This window comes from Coenobita brevimanus, chromosome 8 (genome assembly GCF_032717465.1).
Source record: "Coenobita brevimanus isolate Jiangsu-jjx chromosome 8, ASM3271746v2, whole genome shotgun sequence".
NCBI lineage: Eukaryota > Metazoa > Arthropoda > Malacostraca > Decapoda > Coenobitidae > Coenobita > Coenobita brevimanus.
The window spans coordinates 8,737,234-8,755,002 of NC_136961.1; the positions used below are offsets into that span (position 1 = coordinate 8,737,234).

A 17,769-nucleotide genomic window follows, 5' to 3' on the forward strand; every position below is an offset into this window, starting at 1 on the left:
GGCTGGGTGTTGGTGTGGGCGTGCGCGGTAGCGGAACGAAACCAAGCTGTTCCCGCAACACAGGAAAAATCTCCCGCCAATAAACAAATCAAACCTTATCTATGTGTCATCGCGTACATGTGCATACCAACACAGGCAGAGGCAGAGATCCTGTGTAAATATTCGTAATAAGAAAGGACGGAAGAGTTCAAGAAATGTAGGAATATATTACGCTTCATAAATTATCAGAATTTGTAATGCATAATGGCATAATTTTATCTGTTTTCCCCTCTAACGTAATCTGCCCACACCTGCCAACTCTACACACATACTTTGTACATCGGCCAATGCTCTAATACACACACACACACACACACACACACACACACACACACACACACACACACACTACGGTATAAGCCTAGCCATTGTTGCACACATACTAAACATGCGTACCTCTCATGTCAACACACACACACACACACACACACACACACATCTCATTAAAGGGATGTTGACACCCCGTGGGCCCCGTCTGAAGCGTAAGAAAACATTGCCCCTGATAGTATTAACCTCATTCATTAGGCTTATTCACGGGCCACCGGGAAGCGGAAGGGAGCTTTCGGCGAGGATAATCAAACTCGGCTTAATTTTTTTTTATTGACTGCTTTTAGCAAGGCGAGGCGATATTGTTTTTGTCGGTGTGTGTGTGTGTGTGTGTGTGTGTGTGTGTGTGTGTGTGTGTGTGTGTGTGTGTGTGTGTGTGTGTGTGTGTGTGTGTGTGTGTGTGTGTGTGTGTGTGTGTGTGTGTGTGTGTATCTGTTCCCATTATATCTCATGAATGACTTGAGCTATCAACATGAAACCTTCAAGGTATCAAGATATGACCAAAATCTTGGGCAAGTTCGAAAATGGGTACTCGGGGTCAAGGTCAAGGTCACCAAAATGGCTGGGAAAGGTCTGCTAGTTTTTATCGCCCGCCATTAGCACCATTATATCTCATGAACGGCTTGAGCTATCAACATGAAACCTTCAGGGTATCAAGATATGACCAAAATCTTGGACTTGGCCAATAGCATATTCTGACGGGCAATTAGTATTAGGCTCCCGAATGCTTTTCTTTAATTTTTAAGGTGGATAGGCATTTTGTGAAACACGGAGACTGCATTCCGTAGAGTATAGCGATTTTACTTCAGATTTGGTTTGTAGGCAGCTTGCACCTTACCCATCAGCATATTCTGGTGGGCGATTGGCATTCGGCCCCCGAATTTTTTTTCATTGATTTTTTATTTTATTGTCATTTTGTGGCTTTATTTAATTTTTTTCAGTGTTTTCTGCTTTGATTTTCATTGCGAATTTTTTTTTTTTTTTTGCAATCGAAAAAAATGCTTGGATCTCTCTCTCTCTCTCTCTCTCTCTCTCTCTCTCTCTAATAGCTCTCTGTCCATTTAACTTCCTTGTCCTCTCTCGCTCTCTCACTCTCTCTCTCTTTGCCGATCGTGTTTTAGGGGAAGATTAGGAAAAGAGATTGATGTAATGACCCTCTTGTAGTTGATAAGCATTACTCTGAGTTATATATATATATATATATATATATATATATATATATATATATATATATATATATATATATATATATATATATATATATATATATATATATATATATACCTGTTAATAAGATTTTTCATACTTTTCTTATCTATTATGGACATACCAGCCATACGGCTCTGCAGCTCTGTGTAACTAGGTAATGTTGCTGTCCTAGATGGTATGCTGAGAGATTATTATCCCCGTACCGAATCTGGAGGAGGTTATGAGTTTACCCTTGCTTGTATGTTTGTCTGTCTGCAAGACATCTCAAAAAAATATCGATGGACTTTAATTAAAGTCTGTGGATGGTTGGGTTATGGGCCAGGGAACAGTCGATTATATTTTGGAGGTTGTCCGGTCTAGGCGCTGGAGGGAGTATGCGCCCTTATCCTATTATTTAGAACACCATATTCTGTGAAGTTCTTATTGATACTGTGGATATTATTATTAATATTTTAATTTATTATTATATTTATTACTTTTTGGGGGGTTTGGAAAGATCTAGAAGGCTGGCATACCATGAGCGTTCGAGATGGAGACGAAATTTTCAGGAGTGATGTGTTTTGGTTACAGGCTTCCTTTAGCACTTTTTTTCCCCTAGCATTAGCTCAGCACTAGCGCCCTCTGTTATTTTTTTTTAAAATCAATTTTCGCCCTCTTGTGCAGCAAAAACTACTGAACTGATCGCTTCGCAAATGTTCCAGTATGTAGTCAACATATAGGCTACTAGTGCACCTGGGCAGTGATATTGAGATTCAGCCATGTCTTTTTGAGATATTGAGGAAAATCAAATTGGCCGCCTCATGCCTGAAAGTACTAAATCGGAAAGTATTTGGCCGATTTTGACCAAACTCAGTGGAGTTGTAGTGGGTCATGAGTGACTATGATTTGCATGACCTTGACCTTGATCTCGAGGTCACAGAAAATCCATGAAAATTTTTGAGTGATACCAAAAGTCTCTTAATATTAGGTCTACAATGATAACAAAAGTATTTTCATCTGGAATATAGAGTTCTGTGAATATTACATCAGTAATTTCAGAAATCTAGTTGTTGTTGGTGTTATTATTATTATTATTATTATTATTATTATTATTATTTCCAGAACTTGAAAATAGTTTATTATCAGGGCTTGTTATAATTACTTGTATTCCTTTATTTCTTTGAACATCAGTGGGATTTGTAGTAAGACTTCATTTTGCCTTTTTTGTAATGAATTTATTGCACAGAAGAGCCACTGGTCATGAACATTTATGAAAGCTATTGAATAAGGGACCTTGAGTGCACACCTGACGGCTAATGTACAGTTGCGGACTAAATGTAGAGGCACTTACGCTACATACAGTAACTAGGTAGTAAATAATGACTTTCGAAACCCATCAGTCATTTTCCAAAACCAATTTTTTTTCTTTTACTTTTTTTTTTTTTTTTTTTTAATAGTGTGAGGTACACTCACACCAGAAAGTATCGGTACACACTTGACGCAAAGCAATTTGAGACACGGACGATGGCTACTGGAAACTGAACAACAATTTTTTTTTTTCCCCATCCTGATGAACTTGCTCTCTCAAGGATGCAATATATGGCTTGTTTATGACATTTTCTAGTCCGTATTGTTATTATATGTATAGCAAAGCAGTTACAAAAAAATCTCACCGAGAATTCATGAGCTAAAATGGTCATTTCGGATATCATCGTGTCTTACCTGCGCGATACTTTTTGGTGTGACTGTACAGTTGCGGTCAGAATATTAGCTCCACTTTTTGGTTGAAGAATGACGAGACTTTTACACTCTATTCTGAAAAGTTTGTTGGGTTCCAGAGGCAACATCAATGAATTTCAATAGTGATCACTCACCGTCGCGGTATTCATCGTCTGGATCGATATTACTGTTCGCAACCGTACAGGGAGTAAGGGTTAATGCCACTGTCCCAACGCAGTGTTTATTTTACAGTATTTTTGTGAATTTAACATACTACCCAGCAGAGAGAGAGAGAGAGAGAGAGAGAGAGAGAGAGAGAGAGAGAGAGAGAGAGAGATTTAGGAAGTGTCAGAGAGGAGGAATGTGACAAGAGGCTCCATTAAAATTTCCTTTACTCGTTGGAAAGTCCCTGCCCATAGATGGAAGAAAGCTTGTGTCGATCCATCCTTCGTAACCCAAACGCGGGACGTTATGGCTCGCTTCGATGTGCGTGTGCTACGGCGGCCCGCTTGTTAGTGTGCTGGGTGTCGTGGTGGCACGTGTAGCACCCGCCAGCACACCTCCAGGCACCACAGCACCACACTCAGCACCCAGCCACTCCCTAGCAGCAGAAACATACCCTGAAGGAGAATTACTGTATGGGATCGAAAAAGTATCAGTCTTTCTCTATAGCTACTTGTTTACCTGTCTGTTTGGATCTGTCTGGTTATTTCTGTCTATCCGTTTACCTGTCTATCTGTCGGCCTGTCTATCTTTCTACCTATCTGTCTTCCTATCTATCGTCTACCTGTTTATCTATTTGTCTATCTGTCTCCCTATCTGTATCTACCTTATGTATCTACCTGTCTATCAACAATCTGTATCTACCATGTCTGTCTATCTGTACATCTACCTATCTAACCCTGTCTATCTGTCAGTATCTGTCTACCTATCTGTCTGTCTTTCAATCCGCCTGTCAGTTCGTCGATTTGATTCCCCTAACCCTTCTCCCAAGCTAAAGAGGGGGATCCAAAAACAAGACAAAGACAGAGCTGAAAATGGGAAATCTAATGAAATGGGACACACATTCATCAACTCATCATTTAAGACCATGGAATCCTGACTGCCCTCCACAAACCTGATAATGTATGCAGGGATATTTAACTTCTTTACTACTATACCCTTTTCACTCTAACTTGGCCTAAAATTGTCATCTCTCCATCTTAAATGCTGAGTGGTAGGATGAGGCTACCCCTAGAATATAATGCTAGTCATGGGGAAGTGCAATGGCAAGGATGTAGAGCTCCAGTATTCTTTTATTCTGCCACTGAGCTACGCGAAATAAAGAGGACAAAATCTGGATAAAGTTAAAATGAGAAGGATGTAGCTGTCTCAAAAAAATAAAAGAAAAAATTTAGAGATAGAACAAATAATAAAAGATATCCTCGTACTGAATGGGTAGAAATTGAATGTGGTCAGATTATAGTGATTTAGAAAATGGAATTGGGGTTGTAAAAGGAAAACTGGACGTCATTATTGCAGGGGTAACAGCCTTAACAACATCGTGGTGAAGGGGTAAGAGAAAATTACAGTATTGAGGAGTAGGTAGATAAATAAATAAATAAAATAAATGCACTCAGTGTTTACACAAAGGCTTTATTATCCTGAAGATGCTAAAAAAAAATGAAAGACGGACAAGGATAGAACCCAGATGTAAAGTGATTTGTCGCCAGGTTGAAAGGAAGGAGGGGGAAGTGGAAGACTCAGGTGGTAGCCTTTAAGTTCCTCTCCAGATGTTCTTGAAGGAGAGGGGCAGTGTAAGACTCAAGTGGCAGCCTTCAAGCACTTACCAAGATGTTCTTCAGTGCGAGTGCCGACTTGACAACGAACTTATTGGGCGGGTTGAGGCAGACGGTGGTGTTGGGGAATAAGGACTTCTGCCAGTGTTCATACAGCCCTCCCTCCGACACCTGCATCACCCTGTACACCAGATAACATGTGTACACTTACCACACTTACACACTCCCGTACCACACTTAACTTCACCCTTAAACTACAACTCTACACACTATTTAACGACCACAATTAGTAATCATCTATGTCCGTCATCACCAGGTACACGAAGTAACACTACACTTACACACTTTACTGCACTTACACACCCATACACACTTACACTCATCTTCACTTTTGTATCACACAGAACCAAGTGATTGCTATACTTACAAACGCTTCTAATTACATTCCTACACTTACAAACTCGTCAGCACTTACTTATTTACACACTTATTTACACTTACACTCATGAAATCTTCCTTCACTTGCACTCCACTACACTTACAGATCCACACTTACACACCAGTTTATCAGATCTGCACTTACACACCTACTTATCAGATCTACATTTACACACCTACACTAATCGACCAATTAATCGTAAGTTTGTTCATTTGTGTCATAAATACTGTGTCATCTGTGTCATAAATACTGTCATCTGTGCCATAAATAATGTGTCATCTGTGCCATAAATACTGTCATTTGTGTCTTTAAATATTGTGTCATCTGTGTCATAAATAGTGTCATGACATAAATAGTGTCATCTGTCATAAATACTTGTCGTCTGTGTCATAAACACTGTGTCATCAGTGCCGTAAACACTGTGTCATCTGTTTCATAAATAGTGTGTCATGTCATAAATACTTTGCCACTGTGTCATAAACACTGTGTCATCTGTCATTAATAGTCATGTGTGGCCATAAATGTTGTGTCATCTGTGTCATAAATACTGCGTCATCCGTGTCATAAATACTGTGCCATGTCATAAATCGGTGGCTCAATCGGTAGAGAGGTGGCCTGCGGTCCTACAGGACCCAGGTTCAAATCCCCGCTGGGGCAGGGAACAGTTTAAGGATTTGAATTTCATACAAAGCAGACTTCAGCGATCTACCAGAAGACCTACCGACATGTCGTAAAAATATCCCCGCTAATACCAATACACCAGTCCTGTATGAGACAGCCCTAGCATGTATTCAATATGGACGGTGGGTGTTAGCGCCGAAGTGATGACATGTAGAGGTGTATGGTGTGTAGAAGGACTGCTGGGCCTTGGGAGCAGGCTGTGAAGCCTATGCCCAGAGTCGAGCACATAAAAAAATAATAATACTGTGTCATCTATGTCACAAATACTTTGTCATGTGCCATAAATACTGTGTCGTCTGTGTCATTGTGTGTCATGTCATAAATACTGTTATGTCATAAATACTGTGTCGTCTGTGTCATAAATCCTGTGTCATCTGTGTCCCTAAGTACTGTCATCTGTGTCATAAATACTGTGTCGTCTGTGTCATAAACACTGTGTCATCTGTGCCATAAATACCGTCATCTGTGCCATAAATACTGGGTCATTTGTGTCTAAGTACTGTGTCATATGTGTCCATAAGTATTGTGTCATCTGTGTCATAAATAGTGTGTCATGTCATAAATATTGTGTCGTCTGTGTCATAAACACTGTCATCTGTGCCATAAATACTGTGTCATTTGTGCCAAAAATACTGTGTCGTCTGTGTCATAAATACTGTGTCACAAATACTGTCATCTGTGTCATAAATATTGTGTCATCTGTGTCATAAAGACTGTCATCTGTATCATAAACAGTGTCATGTCATAAATATTGTATCATCTGTGTCATAAATCCTGTGTCATCAGTATCAATTATACTGTGTCATGTCATAAATACTGTGTCGTCTGTGTCATAAACATTGTCATCAGTGCCGTAAATACTGTCTCATCTGTGTCATAAATAGTGTGTCATGTCATAAATACTTTGCCACTGTGTCAAAACACTGTGTCATCTGTGTCATTAATACTGTTATGTGTGGCCATAAATGCTGTGTCATCTCTCATAAATACTGCTTCATCTGTGTCATAAATACTGTCATATCATCAATACTATGTCATGTCATAAAATACTGAGTCATGTCATAAAATACTGTGTCATGTCATAAATACTGTCATGTCATAAATACTGTCATGTCATAAATACTGTGTCATCTGTCATAAATACTTTATCATCTGTCATAAATTCTGTGTCATCTGTGCGATAAATACTGTGTCGTCATAAATATTGTCATCTGTGTCATAAATCCTGTGTTATCTGTGCCATAAATACTGGGTCATTTGCTTCCATAGGTACTGTGTCATCTGTGCCATAAATAGTGTGTCATGTCATAAATACTGTGCCATCTGTGTCATAATTACTGTGTCATCTGTGTCATTAATACTGTCATGTGTGGCTATAAATACTGTGTCATCTGTCATAAATACTGTGTCATTTGTGTCATAAAATCTGTCATCTGTGTCATAAATACTGTCATGTCATACTGTCATGTCATAAATACTGTGTCATCTGTGTCATAAATTGTGTCATGTCATAAATACTCTACCATCTATTCCATAAATACAGTGTCATCTGTGTCATAAATATTGTGTCCTCTGTGCCATAAATGCTGTGTCATGCCATAAATACTCTGTCATGTCATAAATACTCTGTCATCTGTGTCATAAGTTCTGTGTCATCTGTTCCATAAATACTGTGTCATCTGTGTCATAAAGACTGTGTCATGTCATAAATATTGTGTCATCTGTGTCAAAAAATCCTGTGTCATCTGTGACCCTAAGTACTGTCATCTGTGTCATAAATACTGTGTCATCTGTCATAAATACTGTGTCGTCTGTGTCATAAACATTGTCATCTGTGCCATAAATACTGTCATGTCATAAATACTGTCATTTGTGTCATAAAATCTGTGTCATCTGTGTCATAAATACTGTGTCATGTCATAAATACTGTCATCTGTATCAATTATACTGTGTCATCTGTGTCATCAATTGTCATCTGTGTCATAAATACTGTCATGTGTCATGAATAATGTGTCATATCATAAATACTGTCATGTGTGTCATAAATATTGTGTCAACTGTGTCATAAACACTGTGTCATCTGTGTCATTAATACTGTGTCATCTATGTCATAAATACTGTCATCCGTCATGAATAATGTGTCATGTCATAAATACTGTCATGTGCGTCATAAATACTGTGTCATCTGTGTCATAAATACTGTGTCATCTGTGTCATAAATACTGTGTCATCTGTGCCATAAATACTGTGTCGTCTGTTTCATAAACACTGTGTCATCTGTGCCATAAATACTGTCATCTGTGCCATAAATACTGTGTCATCTGTGTCATAAATACTGTGTCATGTCATAAATACTGTGTCATCTGTGTCATAAATACTGTGTCGTCTGTGTCATAAACACTGTGTCATCTGTGCCATAAATACCGTCATCTGTGCCATAAATACTGGGTCATTTGTGTCTAAGTACTGTGTCATATGTGTCCATAAGTACTGTGTCATCTGTGTCATAAATAGTGTGTCATGTCATAAATATTGTGTCGTCAGTGTCATAAACACTGTCATCTGTGCCATAAATACTGTGTCATTTGTGTCAAAAATACTGTGTCGTCTGTGTCATAAATACTGTGTCACAAATACTGTCATCTGTGTCATACATATTGTGTCATCTGTGTCATAAAGACTGTCATCTGTATCATAAACAGTGTCATGTCATAAATATTGTATCATCTGTGTCATAAATCCTGTGTCATCTGTATCAATTATACTGTGTCATGTCATAAATACTGTGTCGTCTGTGTCATAAACATTGTCATCAGTGCCGTAAATACTGTCTCATCTGTGTCATAAATAGTGTGTCATGTCATAAATACTTTGCCACTGTCTCATAAATAGTGTGTCATGTCATAAATACTTTGCCACTGTGTCAAAACACTGTGTCATCTGTGTTATTAATACTGTTATGTGTGGCCATAAATGCTGTGTCATCTCTCATAAATACTGCCTCATCTGTATCATAAATACTGTCATATCATAAATACTATGTCATGTCATAAAATACTGAGTCATGTCATAAAATACTGTGTCATGTCATAAATACTGTTGCATGTCATAAATACTGTCATGTCATAAATCCTGTGTCATCTGTTATAAATACTTTATCATCTGTCATAAATTCTGTGTCATCTGTGTCATAAATACTGTGTCATCTGTGCGATAAATACTGTGTCGTCATAAATATTGTCATCTGTGTCATAAATCCTGTGTCATCTGTGCCATAAATACTGGGTCATTGGTTTCCATAGGTACTGTGTCATCTGTGCCATAAATAGTGTGTCATGTCATAAATACTGTGCCATCTGTGTCATAATTACTGTGTCATCTGTGTCATTAATACTGTCATGTGTGGCCATAAATACTGTGTCATCTGTCATAAATACTGTGTCATTTGTGTCATAAAATCTGTCATCTGTGTCATAAATACTGTCATGTCATACTGTCATGTCATAAATACTGTTTCATCTGAGTCATAAATTGTGTCATGTCATAAATACTCTACCATCTGTTCCATAAATACAGTGTCATATGTGTCATAAATATTGTGTCGTCTGTGCCATAAATGCTGTGTCATGCCATAAATACTCTGTCATGTCATAAATACTCTGTCATCTGTGTCATAAGTACTGTGTCATATGTTCCATAAATACTGTGTCATCTGTGTCATAAATACTGTGTCATGTCATAAATATTGTGTCATCTGTGTCAAAATATCCTGTGTCATCTGTGACCCTAAGTACTGTCATCTGTGTCATAAATACTGTCATCTGTCATAAATACTGTGTCGTCTGTGTCATAAACATTGTCATCTGTGCCATAAATACTGTCATGTCATAAATACTGTCATTTGTGTCATAAAATCTGTGTCATCTGTGTCATAAATACTGTGTCATGTCATAAATACTGTCATCGGTATCAATTATACTGTGTCATCTGTGTCATCAATTGTCATCTGTGTCATAAATACTGTCATGTGTCATGAATAATGTGTCATGTCATAAATACTGTCATGAGTGTCATAAATACTGTGTCAACTGTGTCATAAACACTGTGTCATCTGTGTCATTAATACTGTGTCATCTATGTCATAAATACTGTCATCTGTCATGAATAATGTGTCATGTCATAAATACTGTGTCATGTGCGTCATAAATACTGCGTCATCTGTGTCATAAATACTGTGTCATCTGTGTCATAAATACTGTGTCATCTGTGTCATAAATACTGTGTCATCTGTGCCATAAATACTGTGTCGTCTGTTTCATAAACACTGTGTCATCTGTGCCATAAATACTGTCATCTGTGCCATAAATACTGGGTCATCTGTGTCATAAATCCTGTGTCATGTCATAAATACTGTGTCATCTGTGTCATAAATACTGTGTCATCTGTGTCATAAATACTGTGTCATCTGTGTCATAAATACTGTGTCATCTGTGTCATAAATACTGCGTCATCTGTGTCATAAATACTGTGTCATCTGTGTCATAAATACTGTGTCATGTCATAAATACTGTGTCATGTGCGTCATAAATACTGCGTCATCTGTGTCATAAATACTGTGTCATCTGTGTCATAAATACTGTCATCTGTCATAAATACTGTGTCATGTGCGTCATAAATACTGTGTCATCTGTGTCATAAATACTGCATCATCTGTGTCATAAATACTGCGTCATCAGTGTCATAAATACTGTGCCATCTGTGTCATAAATACTGTCATCTGTGTCATAAATACTGTGTCATCTGTGTCATAAATTCTGTGTCATGTGCGTCATAAATATTGTGTCATGTGCGTCATAAATACTGTGTCATCTGTGTCATAAATACTGTGTCATCTGTGTCATAAATACTATGTCATCTGTGTCATAAACACTGTGTCATCTGTGCCATAAATACTGTCATCTGTGCCATAAATACTGTGTCATCTGTGTCATAAATACTGTGTCATGTCATAAATACTGTGTCATCTGTGTCATAAATACTGTGTCATGTGCGTCATTAATACTGCGTCATCTGTGTCATAAATACTGTCATACGTACGTGCTGGTGAGAGGGATAACGAGAGGGTTGTTCTTGTCCACTGCTATGCCCTCCAGTGACGTCACGTACCTGGCATGACCTAGGCTGAGATCGCAGTGACCTGAGGGGATGCATTTGTAGGTCAGTGGTAATGGGGACTTTGAAGAATGAATAGCCCTCCTTAATTTCTCTATCTTCTTTCTTTCTTTCTTTCATTCTGTCTTTCTTTTTTTTTTCATCGGCTGGAGTATGAGTCTATTGGTGTCTACAGTCTCTCTCTTCCCAGGATATTCACACCGTCTGGTACTGTCTTGTAACTATCCTAGACTGCAGATAGTGTAGGTCATGATGCAGAGAGAGAGAGAGAGAGAGAGAGAGATTGACACACATACTGGCACATGAAAGCCACGAGCTGTAGGAATGGAGGGAGTCTGTTTAGATAACGGATCTTGAAGGCGTGCGTCTCTCTCTCTCTCTCTCTCTCTCTCTCTCTCTCTCAAACACACACACACACACACACACACACACACACACACACAGACGAAAGATCAAATGGGTTACCTTTAGTTGTGAACTCGAGCGCCATAGTCTTCTTACTATACACTTCGTTGTTAAAGACAACCTTGGAAGATCGACGTAGCATATCGGGCGTCTGGAAAATATCGTTGGCGGTGAAAAATCCAATTCGGTTTTGCTCCCCCAATTTCCACACCTCACGCTTAAGGCCGCTGGTGGCAGTCTGTCAATAAATGAATAAATACATGAATAGAGAAATGAATAATAACTTCAATCAGGCGATGTGTTTTATATTCATGCTCCCCTGATGATTCTATTCACTCACGCCTATACTTTTCAAAACATGAGTGTTTTTAAAATCAAACCCCCTTCTCCTTCCCTTTACCCTCAACCCACCCACCATGTTTGGTATAAATCGTATCAAAGTGGCTTAAGTTGACCTCGACATGTAACCTTGACCTTAGGAATTTCCCTCTGACATTGGCTTTTGACTGTTCTTACAGTGGAATCCTTTCATCTCTGCTTTACTCAGACCCCTTCCACAAACTTTGGTCTAAATCTTAAAAAGAAAAAAAAAAAGAAAAAAAGAAATAATGTCCTTGTTATGTGACCCTAACGTTTGACATGTTGTCCTTAAGCAGCAGATTAACCCCTTGGCTGACCATCAACCCTTCCACCAAGTTTGATCCAAGTTTGTTCTAAAGACACCCATCCATCCATCCATTGCCAGACGCCATGTATCCCAAACGGGGTGGTCAAGGGCTTAGAGTTAATTGTTTTACAGGGAGGGGCACTAATCCTCCACCAACCCCACTTGACACGTAGGGATGCCAACAGCATCTGGTGTTCCCAGGCGGTCACCCATCCAAGTACTAAAAAGAACAATAGGCCGAATTTTGTCAGAGTCTGTCACCTTTACCTTTAATTCTTCTCAGAATCTCTTCTTTTAGTTCTTACCATACTCTTACCATTTCCATCAAGTTTGGGTTATCTCGGATCAGAACTGTTTAGCTTACCTTATCATTTGATTTTGACGTGTGATCTATTCTTAAAAAAAAAGAAGGTTAGCTCCTTGGCTGACCATCAACCTTCCCAAATCTGGTTAAAATCGAATAATACTGAGTTACTTTGCACACACACACACACACACACACACACACACACACACACACACACACACACCAAGCAAACTATTTCGCCCTCCGACTATCACCCTCGCGAGTGTACAAAAGAAAGCAAACTTAGCCAAACCCGACAACAACCAGTGCCATCTCGATACTTATAGAGATGGTCCTGGAACAGCCCAACCAACAGCAGACCTCTTATTACCTTGAAAGCATTCTCCTCTGCCGTGCCTGGACAGAAGAGCACCGTGACGCGGCTGTTGAGGAGGTCTTCGAGAGTGTTGAAGGTGTCTGGCACATACCTGACAGCCAAGAGGGACATGAGATTCCCTGCGTAGCTCTTTGTCAATACCAGGGTTGCTAACATCCACACGCCCACCACCACCCTCTCCCACCACCACCACCCCTCACATGCAAGCACATCTGAAACATAGCATCGTCGTCGTCAATATTGTCATCGTCATCATCACAGTTGTACGTCGTCGTAGTCGTTATCGTCGTCATTGTCGTCATCATCAATCCAATTTTTCACCCAATAATCAGGAGCGTAGAGGCCGTGGATATTACACCTTAATCCCTTTTTTACGAGGACATTTATTTCTCTCCCCCTTCAGGAGTAAGTAAAATGCATGTGGACGTCTCACCTTGTTGCAGGAGCACACGGATGATATTGCAAGAACTGTTGAAAAGTCTGGAGCGATTTAGAGACTCCAGAGGGAGACAGGAGGGTAGGAGTATGATGAGGGTGTAGACAGCGAGTGACAGCAGTATCGACAGCCAAACTATCGGCGTCAGGGGCAGTAGAAAGCTCCATAGGGTCACCTCAGGGCTTGGTCGGGCTGACAAGATACGGGCATGGCTGATGGTGACGGGGTAGGTGAAGTCCACAGCTTCCACGCGTTGTGGGGTAATAGTGAACAGCCCTAGTGCGATGTCCGCCTCCTGGTGATGCAAGAAACGTGTTGCAAACTAGGACACACACACACACACACACACACACACACACACACACACACTCAAGAAGGATATTAAGGACTGGAAAACACACACACACACACACACACACACACACACACAAAGAAAGATGTTACAAACTGGGACACACACACACACACACACACACACACACACACACACACACACACACACACACACACACACACACACATACACACACACACACACACACACCTCTACCTACCTTTCTAACAAGCATACCGATCATGCCAGTCCACACCCCTTCGCTGTTCCGGCTACCCCATTCACTGTCAGCAGGACGCACGTAAAGAACCCTGCAGGGGGGAAGGAGGAGGTGATAGAGGGGTTCAACAGATGTGCTCACTTCTCCTTAAATTCATCATCATCATCATCATCATCATCATCATTATCATCATCCTGAGTAGGACTTATTTGTTTGCCAGTTCCATCCAATCCAAGCAAATATCCGTATCTCATCTTCGGTGTACATCTTTTTAGTAACTTCCTCCTGTCTCTTCCTGGTAAACATGTTTTATCTTCTTACTGCCTTCCTCGTATTCCCGCCAGTCTCTCTCTCTCTCTCTCTCTCTCTCTCTCCATGTTAGTCTATCTATCTATCTATTGGCAGACGCCTCAATCCCGTTTGGGGTGGCCACAAACAAATCGCCTCCAAGTCGCCCTGTCCCCCGCCATTTCACTGCCCTGCTCCCAACTCACACCCCCCTCTCTCATATACCTCTCCATCCCATCCCTCCATCTCATTCTCGGCCTCCCCCTCCTTCTTCCCCCCTCCACCTCACTCACATACACTCTCTTCGTCAGTCTTTCGCCCTCCATCCTCTTCACATGGTCAAACCACCTCAGTGTGTTCCTCATAATGCTTCCTATCACATCCACATCCACACCACAACGTTCCTTTATATCCTCATTCGTCAGCCTGTCTCTGCATGTGACTCCACAGGCTCCTCTTAAATAACTCATTTCCACTGCTCTCACTCTTGACTTGTGTCCTTCCAACAATGTCCAAGCTTCACTTCCGTACGTTAGAGTTGGTATCACAATACTGTCATGTAGTAACTTTTTCACTTCCATGCTCACTTCCCTGTTTCTTATCACTGCTTTCAAAGAACCAGCAACCTTTCTTCCCTGCTGTAACCTTTCAAGCACTTCACCCTCCAAACCTTCATCCTTACTCATCACACTACCCAAGTACTTAAACGTACTCACATTTTCCAATTCCTCACCATCCAACCTCGCTGTACATTCACTGACTTCACTTCTCTCAAAGACGATCACTTTACTCTTCCCTACATTCACCTTTAGATTCCGTTTCTTACACACTCTCCCAAACTCATCCATCAAACCTTGCAGCTCCCCTTCGTCTTCACTCAACAACACAGTATCATCTGCAAACAACAGTACAGGGAGTTTCCAAACACTATCCTCTCTCACTAGGGCCACTCCAACATCCACTACCCTACCTTGTACCTCTTTTGTTACCCCATCCATGTACAGATTGAACAACCATGGAGACATGACACATCCCTGTTTCAACCCAACTTTCAAAGAGAAAAATGCACTTAGTTCACCATCCACACGCACTGCAGCCTTCGCACCATCGTACATACTCTTCACAGCATTCAACAACTTCCCATCTACTCCATATATTCTTAACACTTTCCGCAATCCTTGTCTATCCACCCTGCCATATGCTTTCTCCAAATCCATGAAAGCCGTATACAACTTCTTTCCCTTCTCTAGAAACTTTTCCACTAAAGATCTCAGAATGAATATCTGATCTACACAACCTCTTCCCTTCCTAAAGCCTCCCTGTTCTTCTCCAATTAATTTCTCTGTTCTTTCTCTAACTCTGTTAAAAAGTATCCATGTTAGTGTGGGTGAATATTAACCTACAACAAGAGCGTACCAGGACAATCATATATCTTGCGCCAACTCTTCAGAAAATACAAGATAAGGTAAATTATGGATTAGATAGAAAGCATTGTAAGTTCTGAGATTTTTTCTTAAAGATGATTCATGGTTTTGGGATGTGGGGGGTTGTATTATTATTATTATTATTATTATTATTATTATTGTAGTTGTTAATTTTGTTATTATTATTGTTGTTGTTATTATTATTATTATTATTATTATTATTATTGTTATTATTATTATTATTTGCATTGTGAGAAAGGGAATTATAAGTTTTAGGAGTGTGCTTGGGTGTAGGATTTCTTAAACTAAATAAAATCATCATCTGTGGCCAGAATGAAATACAGAGAACGTGAGAGTAGCGAAGTTGATGATATTCACGTGAAGTTGATGAAATGCACGTGAAGTTGATGACAGTCAAGTGATAAGTTGATATTCACATGAAGTTGATGGCATTCACGTGAAACTGATGGTATTCACGTGAAGTTGATGGCATTCACGTGAAACTGATGGTATTCACGTGAAGTTGATGGCATTCACGTGAAACTGATGGTATTCACGTGATGTTGATATTCACGAGAAACGTTGGTATTAACTTAAAATGTTGATATTGACGTGAAAGTTGATGATATTTACGTGATGTGTTATGATATGTGAAGTTGATGCTGTTCACGTGAAAAGTTGATGCTGTTCACGTGAAAAGTTGATGCTGTTCACGTGAAAAGTTGATGCTGTTCACGTGAAAAGTTGATGCTATTCGCGTGAAAAGTTGATGATATTCACATGAAAAGTTGATATTCACGTGAAGTTCATGATATTCACCTGAAGTTTTATTATATTCATGTGAAGTTGATGATATTCACGTGAAAGTTTATGATTTTCACGTGGAATTTCACTCCCGTTAAGTTTATGATATTCTCGTGAAGCTAATGATAGCCACGTGGTTAATGATATTCACGTGTTTCTGATACTCATGTGAAGTTCATGATATTCAGATGAAATTCGATGATGGTAACAAAACAAGTTAATGATACTCACGTGAAGTTGACTACATTCACGTGAAAAGTTGACTACATTCACGTGAAAAGTTTATGATAACCAGATGAAAAGTTGATGACAGTCACGTGAAAAATTGGTGATACGTAAAGCTGATGATATTCAGATGAAGTTGATAATGTTCACGCAAAAAGTTGCCGATATTTACGTGAAAGTTGCTGATATTCACGTGAAAGTTGCTGATATTCACGTGAAAGTTGCTGATATTCACGTGAAAGTTGCTGATATTCAAGTGAAAGTTGCTGATGTTCACGTGAAAGTTGCCGATAGTCACGTGAAAAGTTGTTGATATTCACGTGAAAAGTTGCCGATATTCACGTGAAAGTTTTTGTTTTTCACGTGAGTTTTTGATATTCAGGTGAAAGTTGCCGATATTCACGTGAAAGTTGCCGATATTCACGTGCAAGTTGCTGGTACGTGAAAAGTCGCTGATATTCACGTAAAGCGTTGCATATATTTACGTGAGGTTGACGATATTCACGTGAGGTTGATATTCACTTGAGAAATTGAGTCACGTGAAGTTAAGACACATAAAAGTTGAAGCGATTCCCGTGGAATTCATGATATTCGCGTGAAAACTGATGATATTCACGTGATTTTCATGATATTCACGTGTAGATGATATTCACTTGAAGTTGGATGATATTTACTTTTGATGATATTTACGTGAAAAGTTGATATTCACCTGTAGTTCATGATATTAAAGTGAAATTCAAGATATTCACGTGACATTCATGAAAGTCACATGAAAAAATAGATGATAGTCTTGTGCAAATTGATGACAGTCACGTGAAGAGTTGATGATAAGAGTTGATGATATTCAAATAGAAAGTTGATGATAATCACTTAAAAATTCACAAATATTCACGTGAAAATTGATGATATTGACGTGAAAATTGATGATATCCACGTGAAA

General features: G+C 39.5%; 1 protein-coding gene across 1 annotated transcript; it reads right to left on the bottom strand.

Moving 5' to 3' along the window:
• Positions 1-3,674: 3,674 nt before the first annotated feature.
• On the bottom strand, positions 3,675-13,254 carry LOC145406414 (glutamate receptor ionotropic, kainate 2-like). Its single transcript, XM_080277572.1, has 5 exons — positions 13,093-13,254; positions 11,809-11,986; positions 11,269-11,368; positions 5,103-5,232; positions 3,675-3,893 (listed from the first exon to the last, which is right to left on the bottom strand). The coding sequence occupies exons 1-5, from the start codon at positions 13,252-13,254 to the stop codon at positions 3,786-3,788; spliced, it is 678 nt and encodes a 225-aa protein (XP_080133698.1). The 3' UTR covers positions 3,675-3,785.
• Between the last annotated feature and the right edge of the window lie 4,515 nt (positions 13,255-17,769).